The sequence below is a fragment of the Scardinius erythrophthalmus genome (assembly GCF_964197995.2).
Source record: "Scardinius erythrophthalmus genome assembly, chromosome: 20".
In the NCBI taxonomy this organism is placed as follows: domain Eukaryota; kingdom Metazoa; phylum Chordata; class Actinopteri; order Cypriniformes; family Leuciscidae; genus Scardinius; species Scardinius erythrophthalmus.
The window spans coordinates 34,053,819-34,071,181 of record NC_138240.1 but is presented as its reverse complement, the minus strand read 5'-3'; the positions used below and the strand labels follow the sequence as shown (position 1 = coordinate 34,071,181).

Here is a 17,363-nt window from a genome sequence, read left to right as displayed (position 1 = left end):
TGGCATGCAAGATTTATTGTATAAAGATTTAAATTATGCAAAAGAAAGGCAAGGGTGAGTCTGCTGTTTTTGTCAATTTTAAGTTTTAATTTAAAATGTAGGCTATGCGATTTTAATAGTAGCCTATAGCCTACATGGTAAAACATTTTTACCACTTGCTTGAGCAACTTAATATATAATTATATAGAAGTAATGCTTTTAATAATATGTTGTTTAAATTGTGTTTAAACGTGAATACGTCTATTAAACAGTGTCTATGTGTACAAAGAGAATCGCAATGCTGACAAAAAATGTTTTTTTAAATAAAAGTTGCTGATAACTTCTGGATTTGAAATACAAATAGTGAGTATGTATCCGTGGTATAACAGCAGCGAATCAGTTACGCACTGCAAACGCAGCATATGTGAAAGCACTATTGCGCCTGCTGCTCCTGCACTGCATACGCACTGCAACACGCACCGCATACGCACTGCACACGGAGTATGTGTGAAACGGGCGTAACGCACGGAGTAGACGAGGTCGGAGTCAGCCGGTTAGTAACATTAATCTCTGATTTGTGAGCATCAGCGCGTGATGTTTCAAGAGCTAAACGCCGGTCTCTCAGCTCGGCCTGTCTCACTAAAAGGTCGTGGATCTGTTTCTCAACAGCTTCCAGCTCAGACTGTACCGCGTGCAGCTCAAATGTGTCCTCACCTGCACCAAAAGGTAGACTACTTGCATCTGATATATTCGCCATTTTAACAGATGGACAGTAAGTTAGCAACGACACTACCAGTGATGCTATCAATTAATACTAATTTCTGACAAGCGTCTTAGATATAATCCGTCTTTTAAGTGGTACGGGTGTAGAGTAGACGCACGATAGGTGAAAAATGTTTGTAAGTGAGTGTTGAGAAGACGCGTTCAGCCGTGATCCCCGGGAGTAACCTATAAGAGTATCCAGCGTAGAATCACTAACAGGCTTGAGACACGTCTGCTCAACAGTCCGCGTTGTAACTATGAGGTTTGAGCAGTAGTGCTTCTCAGTGAGGAAAAGTAGAAAATGTTTGTTGTAAGTAAGTTTAAAGAGTAAAATCAAGAATTATAAATCAAATCGATAGAGCTCCAAAGACAACAACGCGTTCAGACTCAGGAGTGGAAGAGGAAGAACACTAACAGATACAATAGGTGCCGACACTAATTTGCTTTGTGTCTTTCTTTTGCTAGCGGTTCCTGCTCCACCAGTGGTTGCCAAAACTGAGATTAACGTTGTGGTGAGGAATCCTGAGATCGTTTTTGTGGCCGACCTCACGCGTGCTGATGCTCCGGCTCTGGTTATGACGACGCAGTGTGAGCTGGTGATGAAGAGCGAGCCCAGCGGTCAGTCAATGACGGCCGCCGTTTCAGATCTGAAGGTGGTGGCGTGTCCGTTTGTGCGAGAGAAGCGCGAGAACAACGTGACGACGGTGCTCCAACCGTGTCAGGTGTTCTTCCAGAGCAACCAATCGCCTTCTCAGCCTCAGTCCATCGAGCTGTCCATCAGCTCTCTTACACTCAAGGTGATTTAGCTTTACATGATGATCAGCTCCCATTTAGAAATCCTTGATAACTTAAAGCTACTGTTGCAAAACGGCCTGTTTAATTCTGAGGGTCAGTTAGACGGTGTGAAACCGCGTCCTCACAGGTCCTTAAAACAGTTTTTATCAAATTTAAGGTAATAAAAATCTTAAATATCTTGAATTGTATAACAAAAGTCTTAATTTTTCTATTTTAAGAGGTTTAAATTTGGGGACGGAAGAGCTGGAAGCACGATATGGCTTAAAATGATAATTAAACCATTAGACAATATTTCATTTAATTTAATTTCATTATTTATTCATAAAGCACATTTAAAAACATCCCATGGTTGACCAAAGTGCTGAACAGGACAATATAATCAAAAACAAAAGTTGCAATCGATACAATTACAGACAAGAAATTAAATAATACATTAAAATTGAATAATACATTAAAGATACACATTAAGAAAATGTGTTTTAAGCTTTGATTTAAAAGTATAATATTAAACTTCAAAATGTGAGTGATGCGAGTTTCATTGTAAAAACATTCTACAGGCTCGCGGTTTCAGTGCAGTTTGCAATAAATACCGCACGTTTATGCCAATTTATCTGTTGTTGATTAACTATGATAATAATGTTACATTTTTTCCCTAATTTGAAAAATTTAGGAGCACATTAAAACCATTGGGGTGGAATGAGAATTTATCAAATGATCAGTTTTTCCTTAAATAAAATAATTTAGCTTGCAAATGACTTATTTTAATACAAACACTAGGTTTTTAAATATTTCTTCCTTAAACTGTATTTATTTCAATAATTCTGGAATTATGTTTATTCTAAACATTAAAGGAGAACTCCGGTCAATTTTAACATTGAGCTCATTTTTTTGTACATTTGGAGTGCTGTCAATACAGAGAAAAACGACAAAAATCGGTGTTGCCTACACCGAGTTATTCTATTTTTAAAATTTGCACCCTGTTGACTTCAATGGGGCAAGTACTAAACCTGCTTTTAGCCTCTTAACATCCTTGATGTGTCATTACAAGTGCACAGAAAATGTGAGTGATTCCTTCAGAGTGAACACGAGTGGATCTGACTGCAGTAGATGTGAAAGATATGTATAAAAATGATGTTATTTAAGCCAGCGCAAATACCTGTGTTTACATCCTGTTTTCGGTTGAAGTCCAAAGTAGTCGATTGTCGAGTTCACGCGCATAGGTTTAGTTACCTATGATCACGCGCGTGAACGCGGCAATCGACTACTTTGGACTTCAACCGAAAACAGGATGTAAACACAGGTATTTGCGCTGGCTTAAATAACATCATTTTTATACATATCTTTCACATCTACTGCAGTCAGATTCACTCGTGTTCACTCAGAAGGAATCACTCACATTAGCTGGGCACTTGTAATGACACATCAAGGATGTTAAGAGGCTAAAAGCAGGTTTAGTACTTGCCCCATTGAAGTCAACAGGGTGCAAATTTTAAAAAGAGGATAACAGGGTGTAGGCAACACCGATTTTTGTCGTTGTTCTCTGTATTGACAGCACTCCAAATGTACAAAAAAATGAGCTCAATTTTAAAATTGACCGGAGTTCTCCTTTAAATTTAATGCCAGCTAAATTTATTTTGCAAACGAAATCCCAATAGTAACCAGAAAATATTTTTATGTTATGCATAATGCAGGACTTTAAATTATAAACAAGCCCAAAATACTCTGGGACTCTTATTTTGAAATGTCTTTATTACTTCTGGCTGCTCATTTAAAAATATAAGGGTGATAAAAATCCACTCTTACAACCATCTAAATCATATTACAAATATAAACACCATAAATTAACATTGTCAAAACAAAACATTGAAAAACAAACATACGTTTGCAGTTTTTGTTGCAAGAACATTATTGGCAGATTATGAAAATGAAAGTGTGAAATATGAACCTTTTAGTTCCCTGTCTGATACTGGAACCAATTTCTACTGTCTTCCTGTTCCCAAAGGTGTCTCCCATCATCATAAACACGGTCATCACCATTCAGTCAGCGCTGAGCCCTGCAGCCGAGACCACGGAGGAGCAGGAGAGCCCCGTGCCACAGGACCTGTGGGAACGTCGAACCCTGCGAGACCTGAAGCTCTGGTTCCTGGAGGAAGGAGGAGAAGAGGTCACTCACTCCGTCGTTCCTCTCGTTCCTCACGGAGAGTCTCTGAGGATGATCATCAGCTCCATCTGCCTGACGCTGGAGGCCGGCGTGGGCCATCGCACCGTGCCCATGCTCCTGGCCAAAGCCTCGTTCCAGGGAGACGTGAAGAACTGGAGTACTCTCATCAACCTGCACTGTCATCTGGACTTGGAGGTCAGAGGGTGTTGGAGTATAATGTAGGGCTGCGCGATTAATCGAGAATATAAGAGAAATCGCATTATGGCTTATGATCTGCGTTTCAAAGTGGCTTGTTTGTCAGTATATGCTGCTTCTCATATGAGTTTGGGTCACTTATTACGTTCATTTGGGAACGCAAACAAATTTATGCATTTGGCAGATGCTTATTCAAAGATGCTAATAGGAATGGCATGAGTACTGGAGTACTTTCAGCTAGGGCTGCACGATTAATCGAAATAACGAGTACTCTCATTGACCTGCACTGTCATCTGGACTTGGAGGTCAGAGGATGTTGTAGTACTATAGGGGCTTTCGCACCGGGTAGTTCTAGGAACGAGCCACCAGGGTGTTTCCCCCGAGAACTAATGGTTCCCTAAGGAAAGTTTTCCTGGTTGCATTCGCACCCTCAGTAGGAACTCTGACGTGACGTGAGACGCGCTTGTTGCTGTGACTTTTATTTTGACGGCGCTGAGAACGCCAGAGCCTGAGCTCACAGTCGCATTCTCCGTGTTCATCAGTTTTATTTAACAGTCCTGTCTTATACGGTATTAGATAGAACTGTTATACATTGAAAGTAGACAGTAATGAAAAGTTATTAGCGTATGTTGTGCGGTTGATGTCCTGAGTTGCTGAGCAGAAATACATAATCATGTTTGTCTTGGTCTCCTCAAAGTTACGTTGGATTTTCTCCTGAGCGTAAAGGTTATGCGAAAATAAAACTGAAATCGCGATATGGCTTATGATCTGCCGGTGGTTTCAGCTTTTCAGTGGCTCATTTGTCAGTAAATGCTGCCTCTCAAATAAAGTTTGGGTCACTTATGGAACCACTTGTAATGAGAAGCGATTACCAACAAAAGTTTCAAGGGCTCCAGGCAGTTTTTTGTCCAAGTTTTTTATGGTTTAACATTTGAAATGAAGAAATTAAGTATTATATTAATATTAATATTAGTATAATAATTTTACTCTTGTACTGTAAAATAAGATAAAATAAAATATAGTATTATTTTTCTTAAATACTCATTTTTATTACATTAATATTACAATAGTACTATTTCCTGTTTTTTTTTTTGTTTTTTTTTTTAGTAATTATTTTTTGTTTTTTTTATTTTACAATTTTTTTTTTTTGAAGATTTTAGTGTCCTATAACAGGTACTTTGTTTCCTGTAGGTGAATTATTATAATGAGATGATGGGTTTGTGGGAACCGCTGTTGGAGCCGCTGGACGATGAGGAAAAAGATGGCTTTAGACCATGGACTCTTTTACTGAAGGTTACTTTTCATTTCAGGCCTAATATTTTATTAAAATAACTTTTCATGAGTTCATATGATTAATAATCTTATCTCTACAGATGAAGAAGAAACCAGTATCATATTCTGGGGTATCTGATGAGGTGGACGGCAGTGTGCCTGATTATAAAACGGTCATCAGCTTCACGAGTAAAGACCAGCTTAACGTCACCCTGACCAAGTGTGGCCTTAACATGCTCAGCAATCTAGGAACGGTACGAGATCGAGATGATTCCAGTGTGTTTAAGGATTAGTTCACTTCAGAATTAAAATGTCCTGATAGTTTCCTCTCCCCCATGTCATCCAAGATGTTCATGTCTGTCTTTCTTCAGTCGAAAAGAAATGAAGGATTTTGAGTAAAACATTCCAGGATTTTTCACCATATAGTGTCTTCAATGGGGTCCAACAGGTTGAACGGTTCAAATGTGAGTTTCAGTGCAGCTTCAAAGTCTCGACACGATCCAGCCGAGGAATAAGAGTCTTATCTAGACAAACCATCCGCCATTTTATAACAAAAATAAACATTTATATACTTTTTAACCACTTTGAAGCTGCACTGAAACTCACATTTGGACCTTCAACCCGTTGGACCCCATTGAAGACACTATATGGAGAAAAATCCTGGAACGTTTTCCTCAAAAACCTTAATTTCTTTTCAACTGAAGACAGAAAGACATGAACATCTTGGATGATGTGGGGGAGAGGAAACTATCAGGAAATTTAATTCTGAAGTGAACTACAGTACTCCTTTAAGATGGTTGAAGAGAGACGTCTTTCTGTTACAGATAAAATGCATGGATTTACAGATGAGTGGTTTCTTCTGTTTGGTTTTCCAGGCATTTGCAGAGGCTGCTAAACAGACCGCTGAGTGCTTCCAGAAGGACCAGGCTCCGTTTGTGGTGAAGAATCACTTGGGTTTGGCGGTGTCGGTGCTGCACAGCGAAGTGTTTCGACCCATCGGTAAAGAGTCTAAGAACCGTGTGGTGGAGCTCCAGGATGGAGAGAGCCTGAATATGCACTACACACTCAGCGCTGAGTCCAGTGATCAGTTCTCAGCCATGACCAGCCTCAGCGCCAAAAACTACATCCAGCCCAGTAAGACTGCGTCACGACCTGTGACCTTTCAGAATATATATCACAAAATCACTAGTACACTCTAAACAATTAAAGGTTCCAAAAGGGTTATTTCGCAGCAATGCTATAGAAGAACCAATTTGGGTTCCACTAAGAACCTTTCAGTCAACAGTTCTAAAAAATAACAATTCTTTTCTTAGTGTAAAGAACATTTAAATAATTTGAAAGGATCTTTTGTGCAGTGGAAAGGTTCCATGGATGTTAAAGGTTCTAATAGAACCATTGATGCCAATTTTTTTTAAAATAATATAAAGGCATCTATTGTCAAACTGACAAGTGGCAAATAACTTTTTTTTTAAGGTAAATTAAACAAATAAATAATTAACCACATTAATCTCTGTTGAAATTTCTGTTCATCTGAATTTGAAAATATTCCAAATTTTAATTTGTCAAATAAATAATTAAAAGAGATGATTAAAATGATTAAATATGAACATCTTAAAGGTCCCATTCTATGCCCCTTTTCACAAGATGTAAAATAAGTCTCTGATGTCCCCAGAGTGTGTATGTGAAGTTTGAGCTCAAAATACCCAACAGATCATTTTTTACAGCATGTTTAAATTGACATTTTTTGGGGGCTCAGAAAAACGAGCCGTTTCAGTGTGTCCCCTTTAAATGCAAATGAGGTGCTGCTGGACGACACAGGGGGCGGAGCTTCATGAGCTCGTGCTCAGTCTGTCAGGAAAAATTCATCTCACAGAATGATGATAATATCAGAAACTCTCAGTAACGGCGTTCATTTCGAGTCGGACAATAATGCCTACAGAGTCAGATTGCTGTATAGAGATGAAACAGGTATGGTTTAGTAGTTTAATTACGGTTATTATAACGTATTTGTCATCTGCTTGTAGGCTATGTATCCATTATTTATTTAAGTTATAGCCTACACGTCTGCTGTCTGAATGATGATCAAACATGTACTGATGAGTATAATAAAGTTTATTGTACATCACACAAAAGATGAAGCGTCAGTTTTACTTCAGAAAATCACCGTAAGAGCTGAGTAAACACAGTAGGCTAAGTTATAAGAAGTGCGCAAGTAGCCAGTAGAGTTGAGGGAGCATTCCTGTGGGCGGAGGTTAGTCAAGAAACGGTTCTGGTGATGTCACTAATGCAGGATGTAGAGGGGTGTAGTCCAATCGAGCCGTTTTTTGTAGTCAACTTCTGTTAAATAAAATATCTCACTTGGCATTGAACTTTGAGCTTTATAATTTTACAGATATTATTTATGCTCTAACAGAAACATTACACACTAACTAAAGTTTGAAACATGGAATCGCATGCAACGGGACCTTTAAAGTCCCCTTGTAGTCAATCATTTTATCCCTTAAAACTCACCTTTGATCACCACAATTACATATTTAAGCGTTTTTTCCTTGAAAAAAATTTCTTCATGCCTTAAAATATCTTGAATGTAACTCGACACCCTTGCCTCATTTAGTATACCCGGTTCTATGAATATGCAAATGAGCCCCACCTCCACTCACTTGTTGACGATCACACGTTGATCTGATTGGTTACAAGGTAGTTTGTGACGTCAGAAACACCAGCGGTTTCAAAGCGTGTTTTTGAGACTGTCTTTGGTTCACTGCAGTTTTAAGGAGAAAATACTCAGTAATGGTGTCGACTTATGAATTTACACATGGTTTGTCTTAAAGCATATTAAAAACACCACATAGACACATAAACAACGTTAAAAGCTGGATTTTCTCCACAGGGGGACTTTAAGTTTTATTGTTGCATTCTGCAAAATTTCTAGACAAAAACAATTTAAATTCTTTTTCTTTTTCCTCTTCTCCAGCTCCGGTTGGCCACACTACCGCTAGCGTGATCCCGCTGATCAAAACGGGACGGGGCATGTACAGTGTCATGCACCATGACTCAGGTGTCACTCGCTTCTTCGTCTGTCAGATTTACACTGTCGAGGGGAGCAAATATGTCAAGATCCGCTCTCCTTTCCAGGTGGATGTTATTTAAAAAACACACATATCAGTCACACACAAAATGTAGACACCCGGGGCTTGACATTATTTTCTTCCTGTTTTCGGTCGAAGCCCATAGTAATCGATTGTCGAGTTCACACCCATAGGTTTAGTTACCTATGATCACGCGCGTGAACTCGACAATCGATTACTGTGGACTTCGACCGAAAACAGGAAGAAAATACAGGTATGTGCGCTGGCTGAAATAACATCATTTTTATTAATATCTTTCACATCTACTACAGTCAGATTCACCCGTGATCACTCTGAAGGAATCACTCACATTAGCTGTGCACTTGTAATGACACATCAAGGATGTTAAGAGCCTAAAAGCAGGTTTAGTACTTGCCCCATTGAAGTCAACAGGGTGCAAATTTTAAAAAGAGGATAACACGGTGTAGGCAACACCGATTTTTGTCGTTGTTCTCTGTACTGACAGCACTCCAAATTTACAAAAAAATGAGCTCAATGTTAAAATTGACCGGAGTTTTCCTTTAACACCCACGAACCCGCCAAACGCGGGTGTATTTCAGCAGTGGCGTGTAACAGTCACTTCTACTAGACACTGGCGGGTTGAATTTAATAAATAATATATAATTTTTTTAGTAGTAGTCTTTTTAAAAGGCATCTGAAAAAATAAACTAAGTGCAGTGTAGTATTTTTCAGATTTTGCTGATACTGAAATATCTGAAACGCTTCCAATACTCATTTCCCGTCAAACCTGCCTCTCCTCATTCAGTTGTTTCATTTGCTCCAGATCTGTGAGTCAGGTCTTAAAGTGACAGTAGCCTAATATTCCTGCCGCCAAATTATGAGATAATATTAAAAATATCTATATGGACGTTTTTCCCCATTGTGAAAATGCTGAAAAAAAACTGCCTAGTCACTTTGGAAATCCACTGGTCGCAGTGGCTGGTGAGCAAAAATGTTTATGTCAAGCCCTGCAGACACCCATTCACAGCCTCTCTCAAAATCAGAGCAGAATAACTTCTCAGATTCTGTCTAGAATCCAGACTTCCCTTTAAAAATGACTTCTCAGTAGGTCTAGGCAGAATTTGTGATTTTTCTTTTTTCTTCTTTTTTTTTCTCTCCAAATTTCTGCTCTGATTTTGAGAAAAAATGTAATGCCATACTTTCATTAATAGCTGTAAACATAATCAAATTAGCTACAATATTCAATATGTGCATTTTATTTCATCATTAGCAGGTTTTGTATGAAAGGAATTTTAATTTGAAATAAATCAATGAAATGATAAAAAGGATAACTAACACCAGATTAACCATTTCATTATAGAAAAATATACGCAAAATATGTGACAATTTCCAATATTTCATTTCATTTTGTATTTTTACAGTGACAATAACAACACCCTGTCAAATTGAGAAATAAAATGCAATTGGTGAATTGATGTTTCATTTTCACTACAATCTCGTGGCAAGGCTGCCAAATTTAAAATGAAAAGGCAAACGTGTAAAAGAAACTGCTAATAGTTTTTACAAAGCTTTTTATTAATGCTCATGCAATAATAGTGACATAATTCAAACTAAAAAGTTTAGTTTTCATTTTATTTCCTCTTTTATTTAAATTTTCACTTTCATAGTCAACTTGTATGCAAATTATATGTCAATGAGTGGGTGGGGTTTATTCTGAGAGTGTCTGAGTGAGTGTGGAGACGGAGCGCGTACAAATTATTGAAACTATAATGTTGTGATCATATTGTATTTGGTAAGCACGCGCTGCTTTGTTTACAGTTTGTGTATCTGCAGCCTGCAGTGTCGGTTTCACTTTCTGAAGGACGAATATAGACAAATATATCTGCAGAAATAGACAGACTAGTGCAGCTTTTTCCCCCGACGCGAGGCGACAACACAGTCGGCTTTCATCAGCGCTAGTTCTTTGGCATTGGTTTGGTGTGTCCCTACTTTAATAACAGAGACATGGCTGTGGCAGCTTCCTGCAAAAGCTGGCTCACAGATTTCACCATCGTGACTCGTCTCGAATACAATGTGATCACTACTTTATAGTTTCAATAACTTGTACTCACTCCTTCGCCCTCAGACACTCAGAATAAGCCCCACCCACTCATTAACATATGATTTGCATACAGGTTGACTGAAAATGAAAACGAAAACTGAAATAAAAGAGGAAATAAAATGAAAACATTTTAATTTTAATTGTGTCACTATTATTGTGTGAGCGTTAATGAAAAAGCTTTGTAAAAACTGTATTTGCAGTTTCTTTTTCATGTTTGCCTTTTCATTTTAATACTGGCAGTCTTGCCTCGAGATTGTAGTGAAAATGAAACATCAAATCACCAATTGCATTTTATTTTTCAATTTGACATGATGCATGCATTGCCACTGAAAATATAAATAAAATAATTTCATTTCATTTAAAATTTAGTCTCATGTTTTGCATATAGTTTTCTTTAATGTAATGGTTAATCTGGTTTTTGTTTTCATTTTTATCATTTAATTGATTTATTTAAAATGGCAGAAAATGCCTTCCATAGTATTGTTCAAGATGTCATTGCTTTTTCTTGCTTTTTCTAGATTATCAATCACTTTTCGGTGCCGATCCGTGTTTTTGAAGGATCTGAGTGTCTGGGCACCTCTCTGCCGACAGAAGAGTTCTGTGTGCCGCTCGGCTCTTACAGGTCTGTGTCAGATAGGACTCTTTAAAGCAGGGGTTTTCAGACTGTGGGTCGCAGAGCAGCAAATGTTGAGCCACGTAAAGTCACTTGGCTGCAGCTAAATGTCTTTTTTTAAAGGGGTGGTTGAATATGATTTGACTTTTCTAACTTTAGTTAGTGTGTAATGTTGCTGTTTGAGCATAAACAACATCTGCAAAGTTACAACGCTCAAAGTTCAAAGCAAAGGGAGAAAAGAGCTGATGCTGCAACGTATATTATGAGAAAAGTAAAGTGTTTTTGACCTTGGATGCATGTAAACAAAATTAGGAACCTTTAAAATGGCACAATGGGGACACTTTAAACCAATAAGCTTCCCATTTTCAAATGTTGGTTGTTTTCAGAGCTGAACTGAGTCTGCAGCCTGTAACTGAAGGCCAGGATCAGTACGAGCGCTCCGAGGGTTTCACTTATAATGAGGTGATTCAGAAGCCTGGAGAGTGTCTGGTGAAGAACTGCCATCATCATGAAGACAGCGCCCAGATGCTGAAGGTCAACATGGTTCCTCTTCCAGACGCTGTGATGTCCCACAGCACCGAGGAGGAGTTTGACAAGCCCATCGTTCTGCACCTGTGGCCCACGGTTCTCCTCCGAAACCTTCTGCCGTACCCCATCACCTTCAAGCTGAAGGTACGAGAGCTCACTGAGACAGATATGTTGTAGTTTGGCCTGTCACAGATACTATCTTTTATCACAGATTCCCACTGTAACGGTTCCATATAGTTTTTTTGCCTATGTTAGAGATATTTTAATTTATCGATCTGGTGATATTGGATAGAAATTGGCTGATATTAGATATTTTAATTGTGCATGCTAATTTTCCCTGTTTTAGCATTTATCAGGGGTGTGTTTTCCTTGCACATATTTTAACGTATTTGCTTATTTTCCGACCTGAAAAGTACGACCCACGTGAATTGTGTAAATCAGAGAAAAAATGGTTGGGGAAGGGGGTTACTGTATGATGATTGAAATTACGAAATGGCCTTAAAGAATTACTAAATAAACTGCAAAATGTTACATCTTCTAATACATTTACTTCATGTGCGGATTGCGGATCTGCGGGACAGTTAGTCAGGGTTCAAAGAGCCAAATGCGAGTAAAAATCTGCACTGAGACGGTGTTATTCGCCAGTTGCCGGGTAACTTTATATTTTGACAATGCATTGTTGTGAGAATGTGATATGGCTTTGTGCGATCATAAAATCGCAACGGTTGTGATAAAATTATATAAAAATATACTCCGACCAAGCGGCAACCTTCCGGTCTCTCTTTTGAATCCAACACAGAAGTGACTTAAAGGGCACCTATTATGCCAAATTCACTTTTACATGGTGTTTGAACATAAATGTGTGTTGGCAGTGTGTGAGCAAAACCACCCTAGAATGGTAAAAATCCACCCAGTAGTTTTTTTACTATCTCAATAAATCACAAGCACTGTCTCAGAACGAGCTGTTCTAAGATTGCCCGCACTGTGACGTAGAATTGTGCTAAGTCCCACCGACGTGTTTGATTGACAATCTGGTTTTGGCATAGACCCCGCCCTCGGTGATCTGTGTACACCATCCTCCATTGTTTCAACGACAGCCGGTAATGTCTCCTAAGAAGTGTAGGTGTTCTGTTGTGGGATGTAAGAATGGACATAGTAGTCTTCACTGACATCAGAGCCACTGAAAACGCAGCGGATGGATTTTATTTATGAAGAAAAGGCGCCACTTAAACTATCTAAATACGTTTATGTTTGCGCGAATCATTTTCTGACTGACTGTAGTGAACGAGGGTCAAAGTTAATCCTCAAGTGTGGATCGTTGCCTACAGTTCGCGATCCAACGTCACCTCCAGAAGTAAGTGTATTTTATGATTTTTGAGCAAATAGTCATTTCAATCGATGTCAGCCAGTTCAACAACAAATGCGTCTAAAGCTATTTATTGCCGTCGTCATAGGATGTCTCAACAAACAACGTCAGACAGTTTTATGTCACGTATCATTTTTTGCAGCAATTACAAATGTAAATAAATTAAGGTCTGCTCTATCTCCATAGACAGTATATAAACGTCTATCTCCCTGCAGCATAGCCTATGTTTTCTGGTTCTGTAGCCATCTTCTCACATTTGCCACATAAGCACCTGTACGACAATGTCAACATGAGCAACAGCACCCCTCGCATAAATATAATTTCGTTTGTACTTAAGAAAAAAATAATAATAATTTGTTTGTACTTCGCAAACGTTATCACAGTGTGTGTGTGTAGTTTCAAAAAATTGCGCGAACGTTATCACAATTCGTGTGTGTGTGTGTGTGTGTGTGTGTGTGTGTTGCACATCCATAATTGCAAAGGGGACGCGATTAAAACTTTGTAAGTACATAAATGTATCAAATAACCATTCCGAGACGTTTAGTCCAATCTCATTCGTGTTTCTTCTGCCGGACGCTCTTCACCATCTGGGTCCAGCAGGGCGGGGATATGCAGCTCATTTACATTTAAGGTGGTACACACCAAAACAGCTCTTTTTAAAACAGGCCCCAAAAATGACATTTTCAAATGGTTATAATAAATTAACTGTGGGGTATTTTGTGCTGAAACTTCACAAATACATTCTGGGGACACCCAAGACCAATATTACATCTTGTAAAAAGGGGCATAATAGGTGCCCTTTAAACTGTAATTCATCGACTGGCCATTAGAGACAGGCTGCAGAAGAGAGTCAATCCCATAGACCTGCATGTTAAAATGGCCAACTTTACAGCAAAAAAATCATGTTTACAGCCTGGTGCAAAAAGTGGTTTTGGTCTATATCGCTAATTTTGCCCTTCATGACGACTGTGATGGGGGTGAATTTTTATATAACTCATCCGTTTAAATTATATTAAGCCTTAAAGTTCTGCATAATTAAGGGCGTGGCCACTTGAGTGACAGGTGAATTGCCGCTGATGTCACTACTAGCGTTTGTTTGCTGAATTGTTTGCCCATTTCTTTGCCCAAAAATGCTCTTTAGAAACCTACGGGTAACGTCATGGACACCATGTCCATATTATTGTACAGTCTATGACGCTGCATGTTTCAGAGTAAAGCACAACACTGTGTTCATTTTCAGTTTCGATTCACAGTAAATGCTTCTCTGCAAGTTCTCTCTGTGTTTGAGTCGCTTATAATTTGGGAACGCAACAGACTTTCCGAAGACTTTCCAAAATAAAAAAATACTACTTTCAGTTATGTAACGGGTATTAAATTCATAGTTAAATATTGTACAAAACTGTTTTGTTTTTGCAGGGCAATGGAGATTTCCCCTCTACCTCACTAAAAGAGGGCCACTCCTCCCAGATCCACACGGCCATCATGGATTTCTCCTCTCTGGAGCTGAGGCTTCTGGGATACCTGCAGCAGGACTGGGAGTCCCATTACAGTCTCAGCAGCGACCATGAAGAGATCAGCTTCATCAAATTCCACTCGCTGGGATTAGAAGAGGAGCCGGATGCGAGGCCGGAGTTAGACATTGCTGTCCATGTTAAGAAGGAGGAGGGTCAGGTGGTGGTGGCCATTCACTCGCCTTACTGGATGGTGAATAAGACAGGCCGACTGTTACAGTACAAGGCAGATGATATTCATCGCAAACACCCGAAGGATTACGACATGCCCCTCCTCTTCTCCTTCAAGCCACGCAACTTTCTGCAGAACAACAAGGTTGGGAAGAATGTCAAGTGAACATTCAGCTGTTTCATTGATCAGTTATCTAACTTCTCATTCTGTTGTTTTCAGATTCGCTTGATGATTTCAGAAAGTGAACTATCAGACGATTTCTCTATTGACACCGTCGGGAGTTATGGTGACGTCAAATGCAAAGGCAGACAGAAGGATTACATGGTGACCGTTCTTTCATTGAAACCGTCACTTTTTAATACATTAAAGTCAAAATGAAATCAAAATTGACCTTATTTACTTTCTTAATACATGTTCCTTGTCTTAGTATAAACAGTTTAAGGGAGGAGATGGACCACTTTTAAAAAAAATAAAGGGAGAAATCACATTTAATATGTTAGCTATAATGGAATACCCACTTTTCGATTAAATCAGCGAATCACTTTTTTGATTTATTTGAATTATTGATTTTGTCTATATACTCAAAAATGTGCTTGTCCATTAACCCAGAAAAAAGTGTGTGTATGTTTATATATATATATATGGAACACTTTATGGACCATTTTTTATTTTTTAATTTAAAGGAAAAAATTCATACAAAATTAACATAAATTAAATCCTAATAAACAGTTTTGGAGATTGACGCAGTGTTGTTATTGTTAGCTAAAACAAATAAAATTGTTATTATTAATATATATGAAACTGAAATCAATTTTAATGAATTATAAACTTAAATGAAAATTAGACATGCTGCCTTGGCAACTAACTAAAATCAAATAAGTTGAATTTTAAATAATAACAATACTTTTACTAAATCTGAAATAATAATAAATTAAAGCTAAATAGAAATATAAAAATTACAAAAGCACATAAAATTACAAAAAACTTTAATAGTTTTTAGTTTTAGTTTTTTAATAGTTCTATAGTTTAATAGAATAATATAATAGTAAATAAATAATTCTAATATACTGGATTGATCACCACCTTCACAATCTAATCAATTCCCAACGGATAGTCAAGTCCCATCCTACATTGAATCTTCTGTTTCACTCAGAAATATGTCAGTTTACAAAATGAGAATGGGTTGCAAATGGCACAGTGACTTGAGCTGAGTACGTGTTGAGTAATGTGTGGTTTGATGGTAGGTGGGAGTGAAGATCGATGCATCCAGCTTCAGTTTGACACGGTTGGTGACGTTCCTGCCTTTCTACATGCTGGTGAACAGAAGCAAGCATGTGATACAGGTGTGCGAGGAGGGTCCCGAGCACTGGACTGAGGCACGACCCGGACAGGTCAGGAGAGAAAGCTGCTTCTAACAGGAGAAATGTTAATAATTCTCTGAATTATGATATATACAGTCAAACCAAAAATTATTCAGACACCAGATATCATTTGTGATATTTTTTGTCCTTATCCTTTAAGTGAGGATAGCAAAATAAAGTAACCTGAGACATATTATACCCAATAATTCTTCATACAGTGACTAACAGTAAAGGTTTGGGACCAAAAATTATTCAGACAAATTGACCTGACCATGTTTTGCTGAAGTGTTTTTTCTTTAATTGCTAATTTTACACACAGACTGAACAAAATGAAGCATTGCTTGGTGATTGGTTGAGCTAAATTGGTATTATCTAACTGTGTAGTTAAATTTAACAGCTGACAGATATTCAACATGATTCATCTGTGAGACATTCGAACAGAAGGACGGACAAAACCAGTGAAATATCAACTGATTTAATAACTCTGAGTTCTTGTCATATTTCTTTTGACCATTTTCGAAACTATAGCGAATAAACTGTGATAATGTGATAAATGTTGAAGGTGTCTGAAAACATTTTGGTTTGACTGTGTATATATATATGAAGAGTTCAGATGCAAAAGCCTCTAAATGCCATCTGAAATTTTCTTATTGAATGATCATTTTTATCAAGCTCGTATAGTTAAGTTCAGTAATTTCACTTAAATTACAATTAATAGGTAATCTTCATTGCCATTTAAGTGAAATTATTTAATTTAACTATACGAGCTTGATAAAAATGATCATTCTAGAAGAAAATTTCAGATGGCATTTAGAGGCTTTTGCATCTGAACTCTTCATATATATATATATATATATATATATATATATATATATATATATATATATATATATATATATATATATATATATATATATATATATATATACTATCTGTCTGCTCCTTAGACTGCCGTTCCATTCTGGCCAGAGAAAGACTCAAAGAAACTCAAAGTGAAAGTGGAGGGCTGTCAATCATCGCCGCAAGCGTTTGACTTCCACCAACCAGAGAACTGCCTGTTGCTGCACCTGGACAAAACTGTGAGTCAGTGTTTCCCACACAGCCTGAGATACACAGACACACTCCCCCTCAGCTCATCCCTGTCTCCTTCCCTCTCGACTCTAGTTGGGTGGTATTATTGTGGACGTGAACCTGACAGAACATTCGGCTGTGATCCGGTTCTCTGATTACCACGATGGTGCCGCTCCATTCCTCCTCATCAACCACACTAAAGACCAGACGCTGCAGTTCCATCAGAGGTGAGAACCACAAACTCATCAAAGCTCAAAGCATTCCAGAGTTTAAAGACAACATGTGGGACAACAAGAAGCATTGTCCGATGGTCCTGGATCAGTTGTGTTTGGCCCTGTTCGTCATGTACTGTATGTTTATATGCCTTGCGTTTGGTTTTTATTGATG

The 17,363-nt window shown here is 38.1% G+C and overlaps 1 protein-coding gene across 2 annotated transcripts in view; it reads left to right on the top strand.

Moving 5' to 3' along the window:
* vps13a (vacuolar protein sorting 13 homolog A) overlaps window positions 1–17,363 on the top strand; it is an 88,725-nt gene that overhangs the window by 38,424 nt on the left and 32,938 nt on the right. For both annotated transcript variants that reach the window (XM_081349368.1, XM_081349367.1), the window contains exons 39-51: window positions 1,207–1,538; window positions 3,539–3,892; window positions 5,084–5,185; window positions 5,266–5,418; window positions 6,040–6,298; window positions 8,139–8,299; window positions 10,873–10,976; window positions 11,354–11,639; window positions 14,278–14,688; window positions 14,764–14,868; window positions 15,789–15,935; window positions 16,853–16,984; window positions 17,070–17,203. In XM_081349368.1, coding sequence (XP_081205494.1) covers window positions 1,207–1,538; window positions 3,539–3,892; window positions 5,084–5,185; window positions 5,266–5,418; window positions 6,040–6,298; window positions 8,139–8,299; window positions 10,873–10,976; window positions 11,354–11,639; window positions 14,278–14,688; window positions 14,764–14,868; window positions 15,789–15,935; window positions 16,853–16,984; window positions 17,070–17,203 — 2,680 coding nt within the window. The remainder of the gene's footprint in view (window positions 1–1,206; window positions 1,539–3,538; window positions 3,893–5,083; window positions 5,186–5,265; window positions 5,419–6,039; window positions 6,299–8,138; window positions 8,300–10,872; window positions 10,977–11,353; window positions 11,640–14,277; window positions 14,689–14,763; window positions 14,869–15,788; window positions 15,936–16,852; window positions 16,985–17,069; window positions 17,204–17,363) is intronic.